This window comes from Ornithodoros turicata, chromosome 3, assembly GCF_037126465.1.
Source record: "Ornithodoros turicata isolate Travis chromosome 3, ASM3712646v1, whole genome shotgun sequence".
NCBI lineage: Eukaryota > Metazoa > Arthropoda > Arachnida > Ixodida > Argasidae > Ornithodoros > Ornithodoros turicata.
The window spans coordinates 22,770,842-22,798,451 of NC_088203.1; the positions used below are offsets into that span (position 1 = coordinate 22,770,842).

The 27,610-nt window shown below is 45.0% G+C and overlaps 1 protein-coding gene across 4 annotated transcripts; it reads right to left on the reverse strand.

Annotated features, from left to right (window-relative positions):
- Positions 1 to 5,023: 5,023 nt before the first annotated feature.
- On the reverse strand, positions 5,024 to 27,509 carry LOC135388291 (uncharacterized). Of its 4 annotated transcripts, none has more exons than XM_064617738.1 (7): positions 27,405 to 27,509; positions 10,717 to 10,844; positions 8,232 to 8,321; positions 7,560 to 7,767; positions 7,346 to 7,420; positions 5,668 to 5,820; positions 5,024 to 5,138 (listed from the first exon to the last, which is right to left on the reverse strand). In XM_064617738.1, exons 1-4 carry the CDS (start codon positions 27,445 to 27,447, stop codon positions 7,672 to 7,674), a joined length of 357 nt encoding a protein of 118 aa, XP_064473808.1. In that variant the 5' UTR covers positions 27,448 to 27,509; the 3' UTR covers positions 5,024 to 5,138; positions 5,668 to 5,820; positions 7,346 to 7,420; positions 7,560 to 7,671. The 4 variants fall into 4 exon arrangements, with proteins under 4 accessions (XP_064473808.1, XP_064473807.1, XP_064473809.1 ...); XM_064617737.1 differs by having other exon boundaries at positions 7,305 to 7,420; XM_064617739.1 differs by lacking the exon at positions 7,346 to 7,420.
- Between the last annotated feature and the right edge of the window lie 101 nt (positions 27,510 to 27,610).

The following is a 27,610-nucleotide window of genomic DNA, read 5'->3' on the forward strand; positions in this document are numbered from 1 at the left end:
TTTATTAACCTGTTGTCCTCTAGATCCAAACTGCGTTCCCAATACAGATTATCCAGGCTGAAGTTGGATTATTTTTTGTCAGTCTGTCCGCCGTTAGGATGCGGTCAAGCATCTTCATCGTGTCCTGACACATTTCTTGGTGCGCTAGCAACCATTCCAGGCGGTGGACTTGAAAGGCTTCTTCCACGATGCCGTGAATAAATTTGCGAAGTTCTTCGTTTTTTGTCTTTTTCCTGACGATGACAAGAAATGCAGGAGAATAATTGGAATAATCCATATATTGGTCAGAATAATGACGCGAGCGTAGTGGCGCTCTCTTTATAGAGTGTTTTCAAATAAACACGTGTTGCCGCCAGGAGTGCGTGCAGAGAAAGAACAGAGGGAAACCGAAACTCGGCGCTGCAGGGAGCACACGTTGGGTTGACTGCTGGCTGCCAGCCGGTTGGGGTGCTGCAGAGGGTGCTAGAAGCACGCGCGCACATGTGTAGCGCTCATAGAGTGGCGCTTGTGTCAGTCGGCCGCTGCCTCTCGTGAAGAGAGGATGTGCACCGGTCGCTCTACCATCGCCGTGCCAGGTCAGTTGAGGCTTGGTTGTCGACGGGAGCAGATGCTCCGTCGTTGCGGGGGAAGCTGAATGATTGGCCGTAGCTTTTTTCCCCGATGTTTGCGCATTTTTACCGGACTCGTGTTAAGCCTTTTCTCTGTGTTGTCGCATGTATGCCATTTGCCATAGCGGTTAGGACTTTTCCCCACATGACTGGATATGTTTGGCAGTGACTTCCACGCCAATGAGATTCGTAACGTTGTGCGTCTTCAGCCTTTTCTCCGTGCTGTCGCACGTTTAGCAGTGATTACCCTGCGCCTAGCATTTTGTGGTTGTCATCTTGTGTTAGCTGTTGTGCAGTTAGGCCAAATCGATCCCCTTAAACTTTTCCCCCCGATGTGTGTGTTCTCCATGTGAGGCGGTGGACTTGAAAGACTTCCTCTACGAAGCCGTGAATAAATTCGCGAAGTTCTTCATTTTTACTTTTCCTGACGACGACGAGAAATGCAGGAGAATAAACCACACATTACGTTTTCCACATATTGGTCAGAATAATGACCCGAGCGCAGTACGCACTCCCTTTATAGAGAGTTTTCAAATAAACACTCCGTGCTATCTAGACTTGTTTAGCAGTGCCTTCCTAGTTGCTGTTTTCAACTTGTGTTAGCCCTCGAGCTTCGTAGCGATGTTCGGTCACGTAGGGCTGAGCTTTGAGAATTTTCTCAGTGCTGTCGCATGTTTAGGATTTGCAGTAGTGGTTAGGCCTTTTCCCCAATGTTTTGTACGCGCTCTCGCATGTTTAGACTTGTTTGGCAGTGTCTTTCTTGTTACAATTTCTACCTGCTGCTAGTATTTTGTTGTTCTCTGTCTGACTCGCACAGAGCCATGACGGTGGCGCCATCTGGTGTGATGCCTTGCAACTAGGTGGCCACTTGTCGTCGATCTCTGCAACTATTGGCCGTCAATAAGCAACATGGCGGTAGCTGGTCACTTGGCTGTTCCGGAGCGGTTTTTTTAACGCGGCATCATTGATTTTCAAATAAATTGTTTCTCTCTGTATTTCTATTTATTTTTTATGGCCTCGAGTATCCGGAAACATGCAGGGTGGTCTCGTCACGAGTTAGATGCTCCCCAATTAGTGTGGTGACTCAGTGGATGATCCCAATTAGTGTGGGGAGTCCTAATTAGCTGTAATTTCTAATTTAGTGGTGTCCAGACCCCCTGTGTGTTTCCGGATAGTCGTGGTCAGTACTTACTACTGTCTAAATCAATCGGATGGCTAGAACCCATTGAATCGAGCTGCGAGACCAGTTGGTGCGAGCTTGTCTAAATGGTTTGGTTGGGTAGAACCTGTTGGACGTAGCTGGGAGGACAGTTGGTGCCAACTGGTCCAAGTGGTTCTGTTGGCTAGAACCAATTACATCGAGCTGGGAGGCCAGTATGTTTTCAAGTGGAATGGGGGCACCAACTGGATCAAATGGTTGAGACCAATGGGTTTCCGAAAACACAGCTCGAACCAATTCAGTACAACCAGTTGGTTCCAATGGGGAATTTTCCATCTGGACCCATGTATTTTTTACAGGGACTGCTGTCACAAGAGCTTACAGGTATAAGCTAAAAATGACCGAGGACCCTAGACGCAGACAATGCAACACAAGCGAAGACGACATCCCTCTACTACTGTACTGTCCGAAATGCGAGGGCGAAAGAACGATCCTATGAAAGCAGCTTTCAACACTGGACAACCGGCCACTTACATCTACAGACGACAAATACTGCAACGCAGCAGGCTGCCTGCTACCTGTGGGCAAATCTGTGGGACCTGTGACATCCGCCGGAAGCTCCCATTGACGCAATAGTCGAGGGAAAATGGCGGGCGCCGAAACCAGCCGCCGGCTCTAAAGCGAAACGCACCGCCTCGAAAATATTGTCGCCTCCGGCGTGCGAGCTCGGAAGATCTCTGATTGGCTGCGCATTATATGTATAAATATTTGGATGCTCATTGGTCTCCAAGAACTGGCGTCAGTTTCCTTCGCGCTGATTGGGCGAAAGTTGTTGATTGAGGCGTGCGTATCCAAACAGTCTGGAGGAGAAAGAAAAACGACAGAGGAGACATCACGTCTGTCCGGCCACGCGTGTTCTCTCGGACTTCGGACTGCAGCCGTTGTGCACGCAGACGCTAGGGGTAGTTTGAGGGTTTTGAATGCTTTATGTTTAGATAGTGGCGAACTGCTAATGTGAGAACGGAATGGCACATCCACCTGATCATCACAACAGCGGGAAGGCGAACATGACATGGAATCCCTGCACCTCCAGAGGACGCAGAAATCGTCAGAGAGGAAGTCTGCACTCTTTCCGACGTACTGCAGGTAAACGGTAAGACAAGTTTGATTACTTTTTTGTGACTGAAGGAAGTACGTTAAGTGTATTCGTACAATATTTACAAGTCACTCGGTACGTTAGCGGCGCTTCATTGTGCAGTGCATTGCCGTAACTTGTACGTTTCTGATATGCCGCTAATCAAATTATGCGTGGTTATGCTAGTTGCTCCTCATGCACGACGCAGTCGTTCATTCACTGTGATCTACGAACATTCGTGACAAATGCGCTTTGGTGTTCAAATACGAAATCAAGATCGATTATCTATGGTAGCAGTGATTTTCATGCAGAGTTACGGATCATCAATAGATTTCTTTGTTTTGTTTTAGTTCTCCCGCAGCCATCGGCAACGACGACGCACATAGCTCAGCATTGGCTTCTGAACTGCCCTTCGATGTCGAAGCACCTAAAGCTCCAGTGAAGCCTGGTACAAGACGTAAAAAGATATGTACTGTAGCTTTTTCAAGGCAGTTCCCGAGGACAAATAAACGTGATTTGTCATACGGCTTTTTGATTGTCTGCTTTGGGACGTTTAACTTAAAAACACATGCTATACGTACAGCCAAAGGCTCCTGCTATCTTTTCCCCTGCTATACTTCACTGGCTTTGCACTGGGCTTCTACTTGTGAGTTAGCACCCTGACGGGAGGAATCACAAGTTACGTGACCTTCTGACGCCATCCGCTCAAACGTCGGCTGCCTGCGCACTGCTGATAAGGCCCAAGAAGGCCGAAACACCTGTCCGTAACTGGCGTTTGACTTAAAAACATGTGGTATACGTACAGCCAAAGGCTCCGGCTATCTTTTCCCCTGCTATACTTCACTGGCTTTGCACTGGGCTTTTACTTGTGAGTTAGCACCCTGACGGGAGGAATCCCGAGTTACGTGACCTGATGCCATCCGCTCAAACGTCGGCTGCCTACGTACTGCTGATGAGGCCCAAGAAGGCCGAAACAGCTGTCGAGTACTGGCATTTAGCCCGAACTATACCCGAACTAACTGCCATCGTCATTTCTTGCCTCCTCCTCATCCTTGTTTGTCCGCTGCACAGCAACTCGGGACGCACAAGTGTTCAATGTTAAACACCTTTTGTGTTTAATTGGGGAGTAAGTAGCCGGTATACTTTTCATTACACCCTATCACATCCTCCGTAAAAAAAAAAATGTATCTCTGTGTGGTGTCTTAGATGAGTATATAAGAGTAACAAACATTCTTCAACGACAGGATAGAGAGGTAGCAAGCGAGCTGGTGGTATAGATCCATAACTTAAAAACCCTAGACTAGGGGACAAAAAAAAAACGACAAACACAGACAAGGTCTAGACCTTGTCTGTTTTTGTCGTTTTTTTTTGTCCCCTATAGTATCGGGTTTTTAAGTTATGAAACATTCTTCTGCACAACAATGTGTCTGGAGGGAGGTGTAGAAAGGGTCTAAGGAAGCAACGCACTTTCTGTATGTTTTTGTGAAATATACCCTATGTATCCACTCGTTTGCAATAGAGGCAGCACATAGTAGGGTGATAAACGTCAAATGTCACGCGACCAGATATACAAGTCTGGGTGTGTGCAGTATTCAGATATGCATTGCATTTATTATATACAAGATTCCTGAAAAACATGTGATGTATAATGAATTTGATTGGGATGTAAAATGTGTCCAAATGACACCTCAAATATGATGGAGCGCTTGTTGAACGACCACTGCACTTTTTACGACCCGTATCTCTTCTGTGAGTCTATGGCTGGCTACATTTGAAATGTGGTTAAGTTTACAAGTTATAATTACACAAGTTATATGTAAGTTACAATTACATGAGACTGAAAGTAATCCAGCGAGTACTCTGAACTACCTAGGTTATTCACCATTAGTCGCTTTACAGGTCGAAGAGAATCTCATAATCAAGTATGCTGTTAGCACCCTTGTGCATGGGTGTTGACATAGACTTCAATGGGGCCTCATCACTCCTAAATTACAACCTAGAAGGTGTTAGAATCTAACTACAAACACCCTTTCCAGAGGGTGAACTCTCGTCCGGGGGTGTTGTTACACACCTAAAAACAAGTTAGTCAGGGAACCATTGAATTACACCCAAAAACGTGTGAAAAGTTTGACAACAGTGCACGTCTTTATTGAGAAAATCCCTTAGCCGTAAAATATTTCGAATATTAGTGTGAAGTAAGGAAACAGTGGGTCACCGACAGCACCAGCACCAGTAGCTGCAAAAAAAGACGTGGGAATCAGTAGTCACACGTCAGTGGACGGCTGACTATGACATCTGGGAACTCTACTCGAAAAAGTCGCCGTTAGTTACTTCTAACACATTGGTGACCGCAAGGGCATACCCAGGATTTTTTATGGCAGGGGTGTCCAGTCTTGGGAAGCATGCTACATGCACAGCCTAAGCTCAACTGTAGCACTATGTGCGACAGAAATTGAATTCAGAGGAAAGGGTAGGACACCCTTACCTCCCCCTTCTACGTCCTCACCTAGGAAACAGGTAGATGAAAAAATGAAAGTATAAGGACAGACGACTTTTCCAACATGCAGTATGCTACCTTTCAATTAACACATGCTGAATTTATTTTGTCCAAAAGGCGACATTGTCTTCTATTGAGAAGTATGAAGACAGAAGAATTAATCCGGATCGGCGTTTTAAGTGGAACGTGAAGTAGCATCGTAGCGTGTTGCAAGTTACAAACTTCGTGCACGTCATCTCGGCGGAGAAGTATTTGTTTCCATACTCACACGAGTGAAGACTGAAGAGACGAGCGGCACGGGCAAGAAGAAAAGTAGCCCGCCGTTTCACATACTCTTCTCTCAGCCGCAATTCCCGCCCTTGCATGTGGCTACATATTTGTGAATCTCTCGGTGAATAGAGCCGCCAGCATTGTGGATTTTCTGAAATACAGTTAGAAAGCGTACATTGATTGCCTCGAGTGCTCCTGGGGGTAGTGTCGAAGGTAGTGCACAACAACACACAAATACAGAGAAGTGGATACTGGGCGAAACGGGAACCGCATTAGTTTCAAACTAGGGCTCGGGATCTAACACGTTTTTACGACTTTCGTTTAAAACGTTTCCGTTGAAACTTTTTATACGCCATTTAGATTCACGTATAGTTTGGAAAACGTTTCCTTATGAAACGTTTAAACGCTTTGTGAATGCGAAACGTTTAAACGTGTCGTTAATGTGAAACGTTTAAGCGTTTTGTTAAAATGAAGCGGTTGAGCGTTATGTCAAGGTGAAACGTTTAAACGGCTTGTTAATACGAAACGCAACGCCTTTCGAAACGGATATCTATTTAAGCAACTTCTTATCTTTATTAATGAGAAACATGGACGCGCCAGGCAATACTGGGACAGAGACAGAAGTTGTCCCCGTTATGGCTAGCGCGTCCATGGATCCCATCAGTAATTGCCAACTACGCCAGTTTCTCACTGTCTTATAAGTAGCTTATTACTTCAGTTCATGTTTGTCTTCTAAGCCACCCTGTCAGTGTTCATTTTCGTCGTACATTGCATTATGAACCGACGTGTTTCACTACAGTTTTAAACATGTCGAGCTCGTAATGTCGGTGATGACGTTTGGATCAATTTATACTAAAAATTCCGTATTTACCTTCTTTACCCGAGTAGTATTTTGATGAAAAGACCAACGCGGAAGATTGTCACCTTGAGCGACTACTTTAACCTGAATCATGTAACCTGCTCTTTCCTACTGGTTCCCACCATTGCACTCTAAAACCAGAATATTTGAATCAATCACTGAAGAATCAATCACTGACCCGAATGATATCATTCTTGCGTCAGAGTGGGAAAAAAGGGATGAGCACAACTTTTGTGGCATGATGCGCTGACGCGAATTCCCACAAGGAGCCGTACACATCCCGTTATGAACAAATTGGGATGGAGAAAAGGATAACACCCAGAATTGTAATTCTGCCGTACGATGTCGATGTCCGTTTTTGGAGTGTCAGCGATCCCAATGCCATGAGTACACGCGGAGCGGAGTTCGGTGTAAGCTGCGAACCGGGTCGTGGCAACGCTCTATTAACCACCAAGAAACGGAATAAAATGCGCCCTGCGCTGTGACTGTTCTTTATTTAACATAAGACAGTCACAAATGAGCGGGACAAAGTAACATGCCACTTTAACGATACCCTGCACTGTCTTTCAAGGAAAGCAGGAGGAAAGAAAAACGTCTCCAAAGCAAACGTTTATATGTGTATACGTGCCGCTGTACGTTTGTGCGAACGAAAACGTTTACGTATCCTGGGAAAACGTTTACATACGTATACGTGCTGTTGAACGTATATCTAACAGAACACTTTTAAATGTGTTTCATGCGGACGTTGTATGAAAGTCGCTGGGGGAAGAGCTCACGAAGAACGGTGTCGTGTGAGGTAGCAGCGCCCATCAGGTACCCGATATGGCGCAGTAACTACGTAGGCCGCCTGTCGCCAAGCTCCATGGCGGTAAGGAGGTCCCTGCAGGTACCGCTGCACGGATAAGAAGGTGGGACGGATTAGCTCATACCCGATAGTGTCGTAGGGGATTTTCTGTGGGGATAGATGATGAGGTCGTGGACTTCTGCCGCTGCCTCGTGGGCAAGGTGGCCTACGACGAAATCAAACTTACAGAGCTTTCAGATGATGTAACGACCGGCAAACTGGACCTCAGCTTGCGCGTACCAGAGCTGAGAGTCCGAAGTAGCGTAAGGGGCAGGGAAAGCGGGGTGGTGATGGTGGCTTCAAGTGGAGAAGTAGTCGGTCGGCCAGCGTCTTGAGCCACCAGCTAGGTTCGGGATACCCAAAATTGTAGAGCAAGAAGCGGAGGCGAATCGGCTCTACAACGAAGATGGTTTCAATGAATAATTCTATAGAGCGTGCATGGAAACGAAACCTCGGGACGCTCGCACAGACGATGATGAGGATGACACCGAGACTGGATGTAGCGGTGTGCTTACTTATTTATAAAAAAAAATGAAACACGCGTTCCCTTGGTGTTCGGGCGAGTGCCATACACTTTTCATCGAACGCGGTGCGACCTGCATTTCGTAGCCTCTGCAACCGTTCATATAAGTTACGCTAAGTTTAGGGTGCATTCCGCAGACATTGAAGTTAGGTTTACTACTTATAAAAAAAAATAATAATGAAAAACAGTGTTCGCAGGTTCATCACCACTCGGCAAGATGCACTTTGAATTCTACAGCCTCTGTACATGTTCACAAGTAATCCTAAGTTTAAGGATGTGTTCTATAAAGATAGAAGCTTAAATGAAAAAGTGCATAATATAAACAGCCGTTCTTACCAGACATTTCGTTCCGTCCGCAATGTTGTTTCGTTTTCCTTTGCAGAGGTAGTGACAAGTTGTATAGTACTCCACTCTGACAATCCTTCCCTGCAAGTCACGCTAATAAGAACTTTTCATGGATGGAAGTTTACGTAACAGACAACTCGCTGGCAAGTGCATGTGTATCTCGCATCAAATATGTTCTGAATAAGTATAGAGCTATACATTGAAAAACTTTAAAATCAGCGCTTCACCGCATAGCATCCTCCTAGCCAACCACCATTCCGAATGACAGCGTTCGTTTCCTTGATTTGATGTAAATGCCGTAAGCTCCCAGTTTTAAATAAATGAGGGAACAGAACGATATCACTTGGGATGATGGATGGCTAGGAGCGTGTTATTCGCGTGTTATGCGCGTGTTATCCGCGCGTTCCGCTTACGCGAAAAGTTAGATAAATTATTCGTGCCTCCTTGTCATGGCCGCGGTGCGCTCTAAAAACAGAACTTCACCGCATAGCACGTTGTCAACCATTGCACGTAGTGACACCTTTATCAATTTTGATTTGTGGAAAGGGCCGGACGTACGCCTTTGCGGGACACTTAACATAGCTGCCGGGGTTTTAGCGGTTTTCGGTGCGGGTTCGGTACCGGTTCCGATTCCTGCCGCCACATGCGTAATGTGGCTGGAAGGCTCAGTTCGGTGCCCTATAACGAACATGTTTTTGCATATTCTGCAAGTACACGCCTTTAGACAGTCAAGAGAAAAATATCAAGGTGTTCAATGATGTGGCGTTTTAGAAATTGGCTCGAATGTATGACCTACTTTCCTTATTTTTGTGTGGCTGCAGTGTGGGACACGCTGAACCTACAAATATCAAACTTATATCGCCAGAAAGAACATTGCACGACGAACAAAATAATATATTGCTCATCAGACGCTTTTCAACTGATGCTACATAGAACGGTCCGCAATACAACAATAACGACGATAATATAATAATAAGTGACGCTATTTTCCTATTTAAAGTTGTCAATGGTATGTTGTCTTGTCAGGAATTTTTATCTTCTTTGTCGTTCAAGGCTCCGCTTAGGCGTTCTCGGCTGTTACTGCTCTTTTATCCGTTGATGCCGTCCATTATGTCCCCGTCGTCCAGGCTACAATTAAGATTTAACTCTTTACCGTACGATGTTGACCTTTTTGGTAGTGTTACCTTGTATAAGAATTCTGTTGTTGACTACTTAGAATATTGTCTTTCATGATGATTGGTGTTTTATTTTAAGTGCAACATTTTAAGGCTTTTAGCTGTTATGTGCACTTTCTAATAATAAAATAATAATAATAAAGATAACGACAGCCATGTTTACCATTTTTTTTACATAAAGATGGGATTTCATAGAGCACTTTTGTGCACCTCTGTCCACTGTGATATATATGGACAAGAAGAAGAAAAATCACAAAGGTTTATTTCGGGTGTCGCGTCTCAGCCAGGGGTGGCCAAAGTTCGCAAAAAAAGAAAAGAGTGATAAAAGCGAATTCCACCTCGCTTCACGCTTTTTTCTTTCTCGGCGACGAAATGACATAGCGACTTGAAACAAACAGTTTCGTCACCTAGAGACATCGGCCAATGACATAATTCTTCAAGCAAAATGTGAGAACACGTCCGGACCAGCTTGCCTGATCTTACGTGGTACAGCTTGGGACAAAAGTTTACGGAACGCCGGGGTTTCGCATTTCCCGACTGGAGCGACAACCTAGTAGCGAACAGGAGTGGGCACACATACTGAGAGATGGGTGGAATAGCCTGCCACCCGTTTCTTATTCGATCTTTTCCTGATGGCTAGCAGGGTGCCGCTCCAATGAAGAAATAAGCAAATGCCGTGTTCCGTTAACTTTTGTCCCCAGCCGTACCGCATCCGGCTATGACGCGAGTAAAAATATTTTGCATTGTGACACCTGATGGAGAGCTTGACAGACAAGGCGGGATTTCGAGCGGTGTGAAATCTCACCTCATTGTTCCTTTAGCAGCTGTCACTGCAAAATGCTGGCTACATGGATGCCAAGGTGGTGTTTTTGCTGCTTAAAGGCACAAGTGAATGCCAAGGTTCGTCGCTGAGATGAGGGTTGATTGATACCCGAGGTCGCCCCGACATATTTCATCGAAGTTAACGATTTTTAAAGCGACATATCAAGTGTACGCTATGGCGCGAGATATTCACAACTGTCGTATCTTATCATGCAGGCAGAACATGACAGGCAGGCAGCCAAAACACAAACTACTTTATTTCAAGGTTTCTTTCCTTTGATACTCAACAAGACCCCCCAAGTGGTGGGTGAAGCCACAACTTGCAGTACAAAATACGACACAAGCTCTTGAGCGACACCAGAATGTAAGCTGCTTGTTTACGGAACCTCTAACTCTACATATGCGGCTGCAAATAACGCGAAATAGAACAGGACGTACAAAACCCACACAATGTTTGGTACTGAATCAGAAATACTTACATTAATCTTTTCGATTTTCGTCCCTTTAGAGTATAATCTCTCGTTTTCTGGACAGTCATTGCGGGCTTCGATACCTATGCGTTTTCCATAAGCCGCCTTCTCAGTAGAGACGTGAATAAAGATGCATGCTGCAACGAATAAATCGGAACAGTACACAATTTTTTTCGTTTGAGAAAAAATGTTGTTGCATTTCGCTCTCTTCACCCTTCCACCTTCCACCTCACTCTTTTATTCAGATGATTCGTTACGTCGGGGCAACTATGAACATCAATGACGACACAATGTCCGCGATTTAATTTTGCCCATCTGGGTGTTCTTTGAAGCGACAGCCGGATCTCCGGAGGGCATTTGAGTTGCGACTGGATTCGACTGTGCTCCATACGTATACCATCCACGTAAAACAGACAGGGTGAACGCTTCCAGTTGTGCAAGACGACACAACAACAATACGTGCTTGGTTGAGGCGCAAAGTGAGATTTTCAGGGTATACTTCATCCAGTTGGGACTGGCGATTTGGCTTAATAACTTATCTTATTCCGAGCAATGTAGCGCGTGTGACGTTTGTTATGCAGGTGTTGGAGCTGTAACTCAGAGACACCTGACAAATGTTTATGCTGCTTAGGCCAAATCTGTCACGAGAACGAGGTCTACACTAATAACACCTACTTGTCCCTTCAAAAGGCTACTGCACTGAGCTTTTATCCAGGATGGTGAATACTGGATATCCGCAACTGTTTTACGGGTTCGATATCCTCAGATCCGAAAAACGGCACGGAAGTTCTGTTTTCCTTGTTCTCACGATGCACTAAGCAACACCGTCATATATGCAACAACGAGTCACAGTTTGCAAAAAGCAGGATGCCATGCGCATTGAAAGTGCGGGAACCAGGAACGGCGACGCACAAAGCACAACACACAGCCCGTTGAGAAGAGCCGAGTAGACGCCACAAAGACCTGAAGAGAACGGTACTGACGCCACGACTGTTCGAAGTGCGACTTTCGGTCAGAGGCAAAAAAAAAAAGTAAGTTCGAAATTACATTGCAAATTCTCTGAGCCGAATATAAACGAAATATGTTGAGTGGTGGCTCTCGAAGATATAAGGAATCATCTAATAAGGCCTATCAGGTTGACATCTGGGGTCCAAGCTGTCCCCTTAAATACCACCCGGATCTCAGCATCCGCTCCCGGAAGACGGCGTGTCTAAGCAACTTGCACTAGGGTGCCTGAACAATAGCTCCCTCTGTGTAGGGTGGAGTCACCCTTTCTAGAAGCGAATGCCGCAAAGTAGCCATGTTGACTCCCACGCTTACCATGCATAAATGCTGTGTACCGATTTCACCAACTTTTTCAAAGCTTATTTGCTACGTATTTACCACGGGTATTTACTCAACCCTAACATGCAGGGTGTCGCTAAGCGTATACAGTGGCGTATCTAGGGTGTGGCAGGTGTGGACAGGTGCCATGGGCGCCAGGTGAACAGGGGCGCCATTATGTGGTCGGGTGTGAATGTGCCAGGTCGGGCACTCAACCTGGCACATTCATAAATGATCTAAAGCACCCGCCATTAGGGAGGTTGTAGTGTGAAACCTAGTGCGGACCACACGAAAACGCATCCCCAAGGACATCATATTAACCATGTTGCCATGGGCGCAGGTAGCTCTAGATACGCCACTGAGCGTATAGCTACGCTTTTGTGCGGGCATCGCGAGCTGTACGTGGCAGTCAATGGGGCGGAAATTCGTAGCAGACGCCGCAGTTTGTCTGCACCCTATGCAGAGGGAGCTAGTATTGACGCACCCTAACTTGCACTGTGCCGCGTCTTCGGCCAGGATCAGTAGGAGGACATGTTCCCATGGGGCGTAGCGAGAGGGAGGCTTAGAGAGATTCAGTAGCCCTCCTCCCCTTTTCTGAAATGTAGTCGACGACAAACTTTCAGTAGCACGTAGCGTAGCTGTAGTTATTAAACGCAATAGCATTTATAAGCGGACCCACTGCGTTTTTTGAGCCAGGGGATGTCACCGCGTAAGACCTGCACTCATTGGCTGCTGCATGGAGATCACGTGCGTTGTGAAAACGCCGAAATAAGTAGTAAGTACTGACCACGCTTATCCGGAAACGCTACAAGGCTTCTGGACGCCATTAATTAGCAATTAGAGCTAATTGGGACCCCCCACATTAATCAGCATCATCCAATGAGTCATCACACTAATTGGGGAGCGTCTAACTAGTGTCCAGACCACCCTGTGCGTTTCCGGATAAACGTGGTCATAAAAAATAAAAAAATAGATAGAGATAGAGTGGAGAGAAGGAGTTTAGTTGAAGATCAACGACACCATCTTGAAGGAAGCGGCCCGGAAAGGCCGCTGACCATCGCCGGGCGACGGAGCACAGAGGCAGGTTGCAAAGCATCCCAGCTATGACCACAAGTTCCGGACATCCTGTGACGTCAGCTGTGACGTCATCATGGCATGTCTGGGCAAGTTAGGACAGCTCTGGACATGCAAGGAGAAAAACACTCGTAATATAGAGGCTGGGAAAGCAAGAGTATGCAAACCATCAATAGCTAACAAGAAAAAACAATTAGTTACACAACAAATGAGCCCACCAGAACAGGAGCGCAGAACGATGCGACTGCTCCATCCGAGAGGCAGGCAGAGAACTGACTCGTAATGGTATTTTTTCTCCTGTATAAAGCCCCGCAGCTGCATCCCCTAGCGGTTACTTTCTCAACTAATCTCACAACAAAATTATTAAGAATCACGCCAGCGCTACTCCCGTTCCCAAGGCAGAAGATGATAGAAAATGCCGGGGATGCCCAGTCAGCAGCAACCAGCACCCGACGTGCACGGGCACGAAAATCGCAAACAAAGCGGGAACAAAGTTGACGAAAGCATTAGTTACACAACAAATCACCTCACCACAGCAGGAGCGCAGACCGATGCGACTGCTCTCCGTGACAACCAGCCCGAAACTGAACGAGCGCGGGGAGCGCACGCCTGCTTTCCGCGACAGCCGGAGAGAAACTGACTGGGGCGCCGCTACGCATACGCGCTCCTAGCGCCCTCTGGGGCGACTACCTCTGAGAGGCTAAGAGTGAAGAGCATTCCTGCGCCCCCTGTTGGCCATTCTCATTGGTCGTGAGGCTAAGAGAGAAGAGCATTCCTGCGCCCCCTGCTGGCCGTTCTCATTGGTCGTGACGTCATCCTATTGTCTCAGGGCTACCCTGTTTTTTTTTTTTCCACTAATGCTCCTTTGGTCAATCTACAATGAAGCCACAGTATGACGTCATCATGCAGCTGCGTGGCTCAAGGACGCGTACGCTCTAGACAGGGGACATATTATTTATTGAATCACTATCCCAAGATTATTTCCTTTATTATTCTATAACAACTGAATAGGAAACTATTGCAGAAGAGCACCATGCATGAAAGCTGATCGTAGGAATTCCAAAGTCTTACTAAATGAGACTTGCAAAAGAACAAAATATCCTAACACGTAACTCCATCAACGGCAAATAAGAGGACTAGGTACTCAACAAATCAACACAGAGTACGGGTAAACAGGAGCGCAGAACTCAGGGCAGCACTATCGTCAAGACAACAATGTTCCTTGTCAAAAGAGAAAAATTACAAAACATCAACACAGGAAAGCATGCATATCGGGGCATGTCAGAACACGTCAGCACAAATTGTACGACTGCTGGGCAACAGAGGAAAACAAACAAACACTTGAACAGAGTGAAAAAGACACTCACCATCATTTTTCCCGTTCACAGCATTCCCTCATTGTAAATCCGCTCGTCACAAAATCCACCTGCATCGTCGAACACCATTCACCAGTGACGAACCACACATCCGCACCCCATCAGAGGCAGACAGAACCCCACCGAAGCTACGCTCTTCCACTGACGGCCAACGCCAGGAGCAGAATTTGCGTGTCGAGACCCGTCAGTGTCCAAGAGAGAAGTGAATCCTTGCGCCCCCTGCAGGCCGTTCTCACTGGTCGTGACGTCATCCTATTGTCTCAGGGCTACACAGTTTTTTTCCACTAATGCTCCTCTAGACAAGGTCAACCTGAAATAATAGTCTCTCGGTATGCGGTCATCATGCAGGTGGGCGGCTCAAGGACGCGTACGCTCTAGACAGGGCACCTGTTATTTATTGAATCACTATCCCTAGATTATTTCCTTTATTCTACTATAATGATTGCATAGGGAACTATTGCAGAAAAACACCATAGACAAGAGGAGATTGTAGCATTTCATTCCCAAAGTCTTACTGTACAGGAAAAAAAAATGGTTCAGCAAGACATAAAGTCACACACCTGTCCCCCTCGCGGTTACTCTCTGAACTAAATGAATCGCAAAATTATTAAGAATAGCTCTACTCCCATTCAAGGCAGCACTATCGTCAAGAATATGCCTTGTACAAAAAGAAAAAAACTACATGCAGAAGGAAAGCATGTCAGAACAAGCCCAGGCATGTCAGCACATGTTTGTCAGACAAGGGGGGAAAAAGCGAAAAGAAACAAAGAAGGAAACCAGCATCAAACTATTTCTTCTTATTCAAAAACAGTGCTCATCATAAATCTGCCCAGGACAATACACACTATTTTTCTATTGCCACACTTTTTTCCAGTAACGGTCAATGCATTGCTACAGACTGCGTGACGTCATCACATCCTGTCTGAAGAAGAAGACACCGGCAAAGACTCCTATTATTTATTGAATCGCAAGATTATTTCCTTTGTCCTACTCTTAATGACATTGATTCTCTCATTAAAATTCAACAAAAAAGCACCCCACATATTAACGATTTTCACCCCAAAGGCTCATCATGGTCATTAGAATTACAGTAAACTGCCACTGCTCTTTTAAAATAATAAGTGAGACCACTCAACACCACCTCCAGGCTTATGTAATGCATGACCCTTTCTATGCTCATACATTCGTTGTCTGAGGCTACACCTGCGAGCAAAAAAGGCGCGAAAGCCGGGGGCAAAGTTCCATTCGCGCATTGCGAGCAAAAAGGCGCGAAAGCACAAGACAGAACGCCTTTACGGGAATACGATAGCATTCCTATACTATATTAATGATTATTGCATTGCAGTTTAGAAAAACTACTACAAAACTATAATCTTAGGAGCCCAACTTTCTATGGAAACTATAATTGCCCTATTACTTGGATCGCTGTTAATGAAGCGCTCAAATTTTTTCTCTCTTCCCATTTCAGCCTTGTCATGCAGTGAAGCAGACTCACATCCAAAATAATTAATTTACACTGAGGGTGCCGTGCTTCAGGAATACCTATCCTGCGCTCAGATGCAAGCATTTCTTCACGGGTACCTTTAACAGCTGACTTCCTCAACATACCGAGCTCCTAACAACATCTAACAAACAATCAGAGAAACCCTCTTCTCAGCTGCACCATGCGACTTTCTTCTGCGTAAAATCGGTGATTTGAAGAAGAGAGCAGCGAAAAATTGCGCGCGCTTGTGCTCGACCTGAAGCATATGCCAATAAACCAAGAAAAAGGCACTCATGTCTGGTATCTGGTAGTGCCACATACACAGACGCATTGCCCTTGCGTAAAGAAAGCACAGGACAGGGATACACAAATATCCTTAGGTGAGCAGGGAAAAGGCTTAAGACCTCAGGTCACCACACATCGCCACGCGGCTAGCACAACGTCATGACACCAACAACATACTAGCGGCGGGAAGAACTGCAACACTGCTAAACAAGTCCACACATGCCACGATGACGTCACAAATCAGGGGAAAAAGCACACGCATGCACGCACAGAGGACAACGCATTAAACACACGGAGCGCTCTGGAATAATCGTAGCGTTACCGCGCATCGCTACGAAGCTCAACGTCTAACACAAGACGGCAGCAACAAGATATTAGCGAAGGGTAAAAATTGCAACACTAGTGTCTAGACATGCAACATCGTCTAGTGCAACAACAAGTCTAGACATGCGACATCGAATGCGAAAACACTGGTGATCGGGGAAAAGGCCTAAGCCTGCGGCGGATCATCATAGAGCATACTCAACTTCATTTTTCTATTTTGCGTAAACTAAACGCGGTCTGCTTGGAAAACGACGTACAAATTTTCTTAGGGAGCAGAGAAATATATAAATTTGTACTCCGTGCTCAGATACCAGCATTTCTGCTCAAAAACCTGCAAAATTAAGCGCTGCTTACTTCGTCAAGATATCGAACACCCAACAAAATCAAACAAACAAACAACCCCACTTCCACTGGTAGAACACTATTCAGCTTTTACGCAGGAGGCTTTCTTCTACATAAAAAGTAGAGAAAATAAGAAAAGAGCAGCGAAATATTACACGCACTTTTGCTCGCATAGCTATAACAGAAAAAAATAAATAAAAGAACGACGCACACGCTAATAAACTGTGACAAAGACACCCATTTCTGCTATCAGATAATTATTGCATAATGCTAAATACTCATTTGCATTGGCCCTGCATGAAGAAAGCACAGGACAGGGATACACAATCTATCTTAAGCGAGCACGGAAAGTCACTTCTACTCGAGCAGCTTAATACCATAAAGTCTGAATTTTTGCAAAGAAAATAAAGCCTGAACAGCGCTACGAAGGTGACAGACACATACAAACAAACAAACAAACACTTCTTCGAGTCTGTATTATCTTTTAAAAAATAACGAAAGCACACATAAAAAAAATCAAATCGGCTAGGTAGCCTACCAGACGTTGTGCCTTAAAGTTGGCTGCACGCAATGCGTGAAAGCATGCTGTGAAGCCAACTTGCGGTTTTGCTGGATGCACATGAAGTCCGATTCCAATTGGAAATCGCGCTAAGGACGTGCCAAACGTGGAATTTTCGCAAGATTAATCCCAATACCTGGAATTCTGTTCATTTTAGCGGGAATGCTGGCGCTTGTGCTCCATTATTCGAAATTTTCGAATATTCGAATTTCTCGATTATCAAATTTTCGAATACGAATAGGGTTCGAATATCAAGAATATTCGAACAATATTCGAAATTTCGAATATTCGCACACCTCTAGTGAATACTGGCACTCAACGATATATAACAAAAAACAAACAAATTCCATTCTCATGAACTCTCCTCTGCCGAGCGGCTTTCTCCTGCTCTACCTGGATGCTGACTTTTTCCCCCCTCACCTACATTCTGAGTAAAAGCAGTGACAGAAGAAAAGAACCGAGAAAAATTACACGCATTTGTGTCACAGGACAGGGATACACAAATTTCCTTAAGTGAGCAGGGAAAAGGCTTAAGTCGTACCGCTCAGGAATAATCGGAGAATCACCGCTTATCGCTACACGGCTAGCGCTTGAACAGCGCTACGAACGTGACAGATACATACTAACAAACAAACAAACATACAAACAAACAAACAAACAAACAAACACTTCTATTCATTTCTATTGATAAAGGCGTAAACCACACTACAAGAACAAAGCACGCTGCTTCAGGAAAGCGTATCAAATGCATCGCAACAGGACCGTCTCTCATAAAATAGCCTGCCCAAAACGAAGACTTCACCAGGTTCGCGAGGTAATTCCATTAAAAACGCTCTCGGTCTATCCTACAGATAGCAATGCAAGCGCTGCTACCCTTATTTTTTAAGCCACTATTCCACGCAATAGTACATAAATGTATCACTCGTGTCACATGAAAAGGCACACACAAAGAACTTACTTGTCAAGTGGGATCCCTGGTTCAGGAAAGCGCGCGCGCCCGCGCGCACACATACACAGACACACACTCATATTTTCACACTCACAAACACAAAGTCTATTCTCACAACCACATAAATCCATATTATTCCTCAGGTCAATAATTATCCTACCATCGTCAAAAGATGGCTCACTCTTGTATGCGATCGCAAAGCGATAGGTCCTCGTTCCGGATGTAATAGGATATCGCCACTCGGCCGACGCGAACCAAAAAAGAAAGAAAGGAATGCGCGCTCGCTATACCTCCACAAAGAAAACGGTGCCGTGCTTCTACGCAGCGCTCATCATACAGGCATAGAGATAATACAGGAGCTGGTGCTGGAATAAAAGATTTATCGCGAGGGTACTACAATGGTGAGCTCTGCTGCTGTTTAAGTGATAAAACAGTGCGCCTGCTCGGGGAAAGGGATCGCGCGCGTCCAAACCGCGAGGCCCGCGTTGCGTTCGCACGGGGAATCGCGCGCGTCGCGTCCCGAGAACGGGTCCGCGCGCGGCTCGCGTGGGGCGCGGTTCGGGAGCACTGTTTTATCACTTAAACCCTCGCGATAAATCTTTTATTCCAGCGCCAGCAGACCCAAGCAGGGTACCCAAGCTTGCAGCCAGCGATGCTGGAATGATTATTTTATTTGATTTCATTTCATTTTGAGTCATTATCGGCTCACCTATTTAGTGAAGACCTATGAACACATGTTAAGTGGTTTGGTTTAAAAATGATGAGAGCTACAGTGTGTAGCGAATGATGTTCACATTTGTCCGTTCTGCTCTATAGTATTCTTGCAAAATATATGGGTGCAAGAAAATAAAAGGAAAACGAAGAAGAGAATTCACTCCTGTATGATGAGCGCTGCGTAGAAGCACGGCACCGTTTTCTTTGTGGAGGTATAGCGAGCGCGCATTCCTTTCTTTCTTTTTTGGTTCGTGTCGGCCGAGTGGCGATATCCTATTACATCCGGAACGAGGACCTATCGCTTTGCGATCGCATACAAGAGTGAGCCATCTTTTGACGATGGTAGGATAATTATTGACCTGAGGAATAATATGGATTTATGTGGTTGTGAGAATAGACTTTGTGTTTGTGAGTGTGGAAATATGAGTGTGTGTCTGTGTATGTGTGCGCGCGGGCGCGCGCGCTTTCCTGAACCAGGGATCCCACTTGACAAGTAAGTTCTTTGTGTGTGCCTTTTCATGTGACACGAGTGATACATTTATGTACTATTGCGTGGAATAGTGGCTTAAAAAATAAGGGTAGCAGCGCTTGCATTGCTATCTGTAGGATAGACCGAGAGCGTTTTTAATGGAATTACCTCGCGAACCTGGTGAAGTCTTCGTTTTGGGCAGGCTATTTTATGAGAGACGGTCCTGTTGCGATGCATTTGATACGCTTTCCTGAAGCAGCGTGCTTTGTTCTTGTAGTGTGGTTTACGCCTTTATCAATAGAAATGAATAGAAGTGTTTGTTTGTATGTTTGTTTGTTAGTTAGTATGTATCTGTCACGTTTGTAGCGCTGTTCAAGCGCTAGCCGCGTAGCGATAAGCGGTGATTCTCCGATTATTCCTGAGCGGTACGACTTAAGCCTTTTCCCTGCTCACTTAAGGAAATTTGTGTATCCCTGTCCTGTGACACAAATGCGTGTAATTTTTCGCGGTTCTTTTCTTCTGTCACTGCGTTTACTCAGAATGTAGGTGAGGGGGGAAAAAGTCAGCATCCAGGTAGAGCAGGAGAAAGCCGCTCGGCAGAGGAGAGTTCATGAGAATGGAATTTGTTTGTTTTTTGTTATATATCGTTGAGTGTCAGTATTCACTAGAGGTGTGCGAATATTCGAAATTTCGAATATTGTTCGAATATTGTTGATATTCGAACCCTATTCGTATTCGAAAATTTGATAATCGAGAAATTCGAATATTCGAAAATTTCGAATAATGGAGCACAAGCGCCAGCATTCCCGTTAAATGAACAGAATTCCAGGTATTGGGATTAATCTTGCGAAAATTCCACGTTTAGCACGTCCTTAGCGCGATTTCCAATTGGAATCGGACTTCACGTGCATCCAGCAAATGTGATTTTTTTTATGTGTGCTTTCGTTATTTTTTAAAAGATAATACAGACTCGAAGAAGTGTTTGTTTGTTTGTTAGTATGTGTCTGTCACCTTCGTAGCGCTGTTCAGGCTTTATTTTCTTTGCAAAAATTCAGACTTTATGGTATTAAGCTGCTCGAGTAGAAGTGACTTTCCGTGCTCGCTTAAGATAGATTGTGTATCCCTGTCCTGTGCTTTCTTCATGCAGGGCCAATGCAAATGAGTATTTAGCATTATGCAATAATTATCTGATAGCAGAAATGGGTGTCTTTGTCACAGTTTATTAGCGTGTGCGTCGTTCTTTTATTTATTTTTTTCTGTTATAGCTATGCGAGCAAAAGTGCGTGTAATATTTCGCTGCTCTTTTCTTATTTTCTCTACTTTTTATGTAGAAGAAAGCCTCCTGCGTAAAAGCTGAATAGTGTTCTACCAGTGGAAGTGGGGTTGTTTGTTTGTTTGATTTTGTTGGGTGTTCGATATCTTGACGAAGTAAGCAGAGCTTAATTTTGCAGGTTTTTGAGCAGAAATGCTGGTATCTGAGCACGGAGTACAAATTTATATATTTCTCTGCTCCCTAAGAAAATTTGTACGTCGTTTTCCAAGCAGACCGCGTTTAGTTTACGCAAAATAGAAAAATGAAGTTGAGTATGCTCTATGATGATCCGCCGCAGGCTTAGGCCTTTTCCCCGATCACCAGTGTTTTCGCATTCAATGTCGCATGTCTAGACTTGTTGTTGCGCTACACGATGTTGCATGTCTAGACACTAGTGTTGCGATTTTTACCCTTCGCTAATATCTTGTTGCTGCCGTCTTGTGTTAGACGTTGAGCTTCGTAGCGATGTGCGGTAACGCTACGATTATTCCAGAGCGCTCCGTGTGTTTAATGCGTTGTCCTCTGTGCGTGCGTGCGTGTGCTTTTTTTTTTTTTCTTCCTGATTTGTGACGCCATCGTGGCATGTCTGGACTTGTTTAGCAGTGTTGCAGTTCTTCCCGCTGCTAGTATCTTGTTGGTGTCATGTTGTGCTAGCCGCGTGGCGATGTGTCGTGACCTGTGGTCTTAAGCCTTTTCCCTGCTCACCTAAGGAAATTTGTGTATCCGTGTCCTGTGCTTTCTTTACGCAAGGGCAATGCGTCTGTGTATGTGGCACTATCAGATACCAGACATGAGTGCCTTTTTCTTGGTTTATTGGCATATGCTTCAGGTCGAGCACAAGCGCGCAATTTTTCGCTGCTCTCTTCTTCAAATCACCGATTTTACGCAGAAGAAAGTCGCATGGTGCAGCTGAGAAGAGGGTTTCTCTGATTGTTTGTTAGATGTTGTTAGGAGCTCGGTATGTTGAGGAAGTCAGCTGTTAAAGGTACCCGTGAAGAAATGCTTGCATCTGAGCGCAGGATAGGTATTCCTGAAGTACGGCACCCTCAGTGTAAATTAATTATTTTGGATGTGAGTCTGCTTCACTGCATGACAAGGCTGAAATGGGAAGAGAGAAAAAATTGGAGCGCTTCATTAACAGCGATCCAAGTAATAGGGCAATTATAGTTTCCATAGAAAGTTGGGCTCCTAAGATTATAGTTTTGTAGTAGTTTTTCTAAACTGCAATGCAATAATCATTAATATAGTATAGGAATGCTATCGTATTCCCGTAAAGGCGTTCTGTCTTGTGCTTTCGCGCCTTTTTGCTCGCAATGCGCGAATGGAACTTTGCCCCCGGCTTTCGCGCCGTTTTTGCTCGCAGGTGTAGCCTCAGACAACGAATGTATGAGCATAGAAAGGGTCATGCATTACATAAGCCTGGAGGTGATGTTGAGTGGTCTCACTTATTATTTTAAAAGAGCAGTGGCAGTTTACTGTAATTCTAATGACCATGATGAGCCTTTGGGGTGAAAATCGTTAATATGTGGGGTGCTTTTTTGTTGAATTTTAATGAGAGAATCAATGTCATTAAGAGTAGGACAAAGGAAATAATCTTGCGATTCAATAAATAATAGGAGTCTTTGCCGGTGTCTTCTTCTTCAGACAGGATGTGATGACGTCACGCAGTCTGTAGCAATGCATTGACCGTTACTGGAAAAAAGTGTGGCAATAGAAAAATAGTGTGTATTGTCCTGGGCAGATTTATGATGAGCACTGTTTTTGAATAAGAAGAAATAGTTTGATGCTGGTTTCCTTCTTTGTTTCTTTTCGCTTTTTCCCCCCTTGTCTGACAAACATGTGCTGACATGAATGGGGTTGTTCTGACATGCTTTCCTTCTGCATGTAGTTTTTTTTCTTTTTGTACAAGGCATATTCTTGACGATAGTGCTGCCTTGAATGGGAGTAGAGCTATTCTTAATAATTTTGCGATTCATTTAGTTCAGAGAGTAACCGCGAGGGGGACAGGTGTGTGACTTTATGTCTTGCTGAACCATTTTTTTTTCCTGTACAGTAAGACTTTGGGAATGAAATGCTACAATCTCCTCTTGTCTATGGTGTTTTTCTGCAATAGTTCCCTACGCAATCATTATAGTAGAATAAAGGAAATAATCTAGGGATAGTGATTCAATAAATAACAGGTGCCCTGTCTAGAGCGTACGCGTCCTTGAGCCACCCACCTGCATGATGACCGCATACCGAGAGACTATTATTTCAGGTTGACCTTGTCTAGAGGAGCATTAGTGGAAAAAAACTGTGTAGCCCTGAGACAATAGGATGACGTCACGACCAGTGAGAACGGCCTGCAGGGGGCGCAAGGATTCACTTCTCTCTTGGACACTGACGGGTCTCGACACGCAAATTCTGCTCCTGGCGTTGGCCGTCAGTGGAAGAGCGTAGCTTCGGTGGGGTTCTGTCTGCCTCTGATGGGGTGCGGATGTGTGGTTCGTCACTGGTGAATGGTGTTCGACGATGCAGGTGGATTTTGTGACGAGCGGATTTACAATGAGGGAATGCTGTGAACGGGAAAAATGATGGTGAGTGTCTTTTTCACTCTGTTCAAGTGTTTGTTTGTTTTCCTCTGTTGCCCAGCAGTCGTACAATTTGTGCTGACGTGTTCTGACATGCCCCGATATGCATGCTTTCCTGTGTTGACGTTTTGTAATTTTTCTCTTTTGACAAGGAACATTGTTGTCTTGACGATAGTGCTGCCCTGAGTTCTGCGCTCCTGTTTACCCGTACTCTGTGTTGATTTGTCGAGTACCTAGTCCTCTTATTTGCCGTTGATGGAGTTACGTGTTAGGATATTTTGTTCTTTTGCAAGTCTCATTTAGTAAGACTTTGGAATTCCTACGATCAGCTTTCATGCATGGTGCTCTTCTGCAATAGTTTCCTATTCAGTTGTTATAGAATAATAAAGGAAATAATCTTGGGATAGTGATTCAATAAATAATATGTCCCCTGTCTAGAGCGTACGCGTCCTTGAGCCACGCAGCTGCATGATGACGTCATACTGTGGCTTCATTGTAGATTGACCAAAGGAGCATTAGTAGAAAAAAAAAAAACAGGGTAGCCCTGAGACAATAGGATGACGTCACGACCAATGAGAACGGCCAGCAGGGGGCGCAGGAATGCTCTTCACTCTTAGCCTCACGACCAATGAGAATGGCCAGCAGGGGGCGCAGGAATGCTCTTCACTCTTAGCCTCTCAGAGGTAGTCGCCCCAGAGGGCGCTAGGGGCGCGTATGCGTAGCGGCCGCGGAGCGGCGCCCCAGTCAGTTTCTCTCCGGCTGTCGCGGAAAGCAGGCGTGCGCTCCCCGCGCTCGCTCAGTTTCTGGCTGGTTGTCACGGAGAGCAGTCGCATCGGTCTGCGCTCCTGCTGTGGTGAGGTGATTTGTTGTGTAACTAATGCTTTCGTCAACTTTGTTCCCGCTTTGTTTGCGATTTTCGTGCCCGTGCACGTCGGGTGCTGGTTGCTGCTGACTGGGCATCCCCGGCATTTTCTATCATCTTCTGCCTTGGGAACGGGAGTAGCGCTGGCGGGATTCTTAATAATTTTGTTGTGAGATTAGTTGAGAAAGTAACCGCTAGGGGATGCAGCTGCGGGGCTTTATACAGGAGAAAAAATACCATTACGAGTCAGTTCTCTGCCTGCCTCTCGGATGGAGCAGTCGCATCGTTCTGCGCTCCTGTTCTGGTGGGCTCATTTGTTGTGTAACTAATTGTTTTTTCTTGTTAGCTATTGATGGTTTGCATACTCTTGCTTTCCCAGCCTCTGTATTACGAGTGTTTTCCTCCTTGCATGTCCAGAGCTGTCCTAACTTGCCCAGACATGCCATGATGACGTCACAGGATGCCCGGAACTTGTGGTCATAGCTGGGATGCTTTGCAACCTGCCTCTGTGCTCCGTCGCCCGGCGATGGTCAGCGGCCTTTCCGGGCCGCTTCCTTCAAGATGGTGTCATTGATCTTCAACTAAACTCCTTCTCTCCACTCTATCTCTATCTATTTTTTTATTTTTTATGACCACGTTTATCCGGAAACGCACAGGGTGGTCTGGACACTAGTTAGACGCTCCCCAATTAGTGTGATGACTCATTGAATGATGCTGATTAATGTGGGGGGTCCCAATTAGCTCTAATTGCTAATTAATGGCGTCCAGAAAGCCTTGTAGCGTTTCCGGATAAGCGTGGTCAGTACTTACTACTGAAATACTCCCAGGCGATAACAAACGTACCCACGAAACGTTAGACGCAAAGCCGCTACACACGGCAGTGCCAGCAGCGCGAAACAGAGAGGAAAGAAGATACAAGACGAAGCTCAAGGAGCGCCCCCCCCCCCATTCACAACAGCAGCATTACTATTACTAGACGAGAATTACTATCGGCAAAACTTACAGCCCGTATTGCTTATGCTCCTTATGTAGATCTGCAAGGGCTAAACTTGATTCTGCCTTTTCCCTTTTTTTCTTCATATAAACACTCAGTATCAATAAAAACTGCGATGAGTTACTGACTCTAATTGCCTCTTTGGGAAAGGAAGAAACATGAAGGAGCTTCACCGCTAGAGGAGCTTAAGGCTAACCATTGTACAGAGTGCCTTTTTGGGACACTTATGCAGTTCTGTTAAGTGTTCCGAAAGGCGTACCACCACATTTTCCACAAATTAAAAGTGATAAAGGTATCACTCTATCCAATGGTTGGACTTCACCGTGTTATGCGGTGAAGTCTTGTTTTAGAGCGTAGGAGCGAAGGGAAGTACAGTCCTCAGTCCACGTCAGATGGACGGCCCCGTGCTTTGGAGCAATGGAGACGATTGAAGGAGGTGCTGATTTGCTGGTCAGGCTAAACCGCTTTACGACCCAGATCAGCTTACGACGGTGGACGTCATGCGCTCCTGAGGCGCACGATATTGGTTTCGGCTCATTTGCATGGCAAAATTCAGCGATGGATATTTTAACGTGCACTCTAAAAACACAACTTCACTGCATAGCACACTATGCGCTAATCATTGCCACGAATAGTATCGCTTATGGGGATTATCGGGTTATCCCTTGTGATTGGAAAACAGACGGGGCGGACGCCTTTTCGGTGTGCAATTTTCATATATCTCGCGATGCTGTAACCCACCCCTTCATGTAATGTCCCTCAAGGGACCTTTGGAGGTGCTTTGAAATAAATACATATCCAAATTGCTGCGAAAAGGCGTACGCCCCCTGCCTCTTCGAATCAGAAGCAATAACCCTACCATTCGTGGCAACGTGCGATGGCGCAGAGCGTGCTATGCGGTGAAGTTCCGTTTCTTTCTCTCTCTTTTTTTATTCTGTGTTAGCACCGCGAAGCGACCGTGGCAATATTTTTTTAGAGAAAATTATTATTAATTAATTAAATATTAAAGAAAATATAACTGCATACAACGAAGATTGTCTCCCATTCTGCCACCTGGATTTTGATCCAAAGTCCCGAGTTAAAGAATTCGTTAATAAAATTTAGGTAAGTAGTCGTTCACTAATGACATACTGCCTTTGAGAGGATCTGGGAGTTGCGAGGAATAGGACAGGTAACTTGAATGTCAATTGAGATAAGAGAGTAAAATTTGCGTTAATAACATGATGATATGTGCTCACAAATATCGAATCATGCACAAATTTTAATCACGTCTGGCCATCCATAAGTAATTTCCTTTTTCCGCAGCCTTAAGTTTCTTAACTATTGAAGATGCACATTGATAATGCCTGTCTCGAAGAATCGATGCGATGATATTTTTGGCGTCGAGCGCAAGTGGATATGTCACACCTCAGAAAGGGTAACTAACTATGGCAATGTCATTGGTTATAAACTCTTGTATATAGCATTGTGTGGATTTAATCCACATGGATTTTATCCGGTGCTTTTTGTAGAGATTTTCTCCAGATGTGATGTGAAAGACAATCTGAATTCAACGACATACAGAAAACTCCCAGTTTATTTTCTTGTAGTGTTGCCTGTTTGCAAAAGCCCAGGTACGCGCAGCATTAGCTTTTAAGTTTTTTAACTTTGTAACTTGTAACTTTTCAGGTTTATTTTTTTTCCTGCTTTCTTCTACTTCCGTCCATTCAGGGAGAGACTTTCTTCCGCTTCCTGGAGGCGCTGTAACTGAAGTGCGCCCACTAGAGAGGACCGCCCAAGTGCGCCTAACTGCCCACTAGAGAGGGTCTTCTTAAAAACATCCGAATTTTTTTCAGCCCTGCTTTTATCCACCCCAAAGACTTTAGTTTTATATCGTAGATATGATATGCGTAAGACTTTGTGTATGAGCATTAATAGCACGTTTAATTGTCGCTGGTTATTCGAGACCTCACAGCCTTACCAGCAACAACCACTTTATTTTTAACGTGATGAATGGGGAGTTTCATCGCCACTTACGAAGTCACATCTAACCTATAAAGGAACAGAAATGACGAAACTTACCAATCAGCAGATGAAACACGATCAAGGTGCCTTCCTTCATCATGGTACGTAGACTACTCGGGATGGACGAGTTGAGCTCTGCAAGCAGCAGGTGAAATGTGGAAGCGCGTTTCGTTTAAATACAGCAAAGCGCGAAACTCTGTCGCCAGTAGTGATTGTTTGTAGAGGTGCGTATCTAGAAAAATAATACAATCCATTAAATGTCA

Coding starts and splice junctions, on each gene's coding strand:
- LOC135388291 (XM_064617739.1), bottom strand. CDS start 27,447: ATGATGAAGGAAGGCACCTTGATCGTGTTTCATCTGCTGATTG. Junction 10,845..27,404: donor CGTGTTTCATCTGCTGATTG/GTAAGTTTCGTC, acceptor TATTCGTTGCAG/CATGCATCTTTATTCACGTC. Junction 7,768..8,231: donor CGGACGGAACGAAATGTCTG/GTAAGAACGGCT, acceptor TCTTCGTTGTAG/AGCCGATTCGCCTCCGCTTC.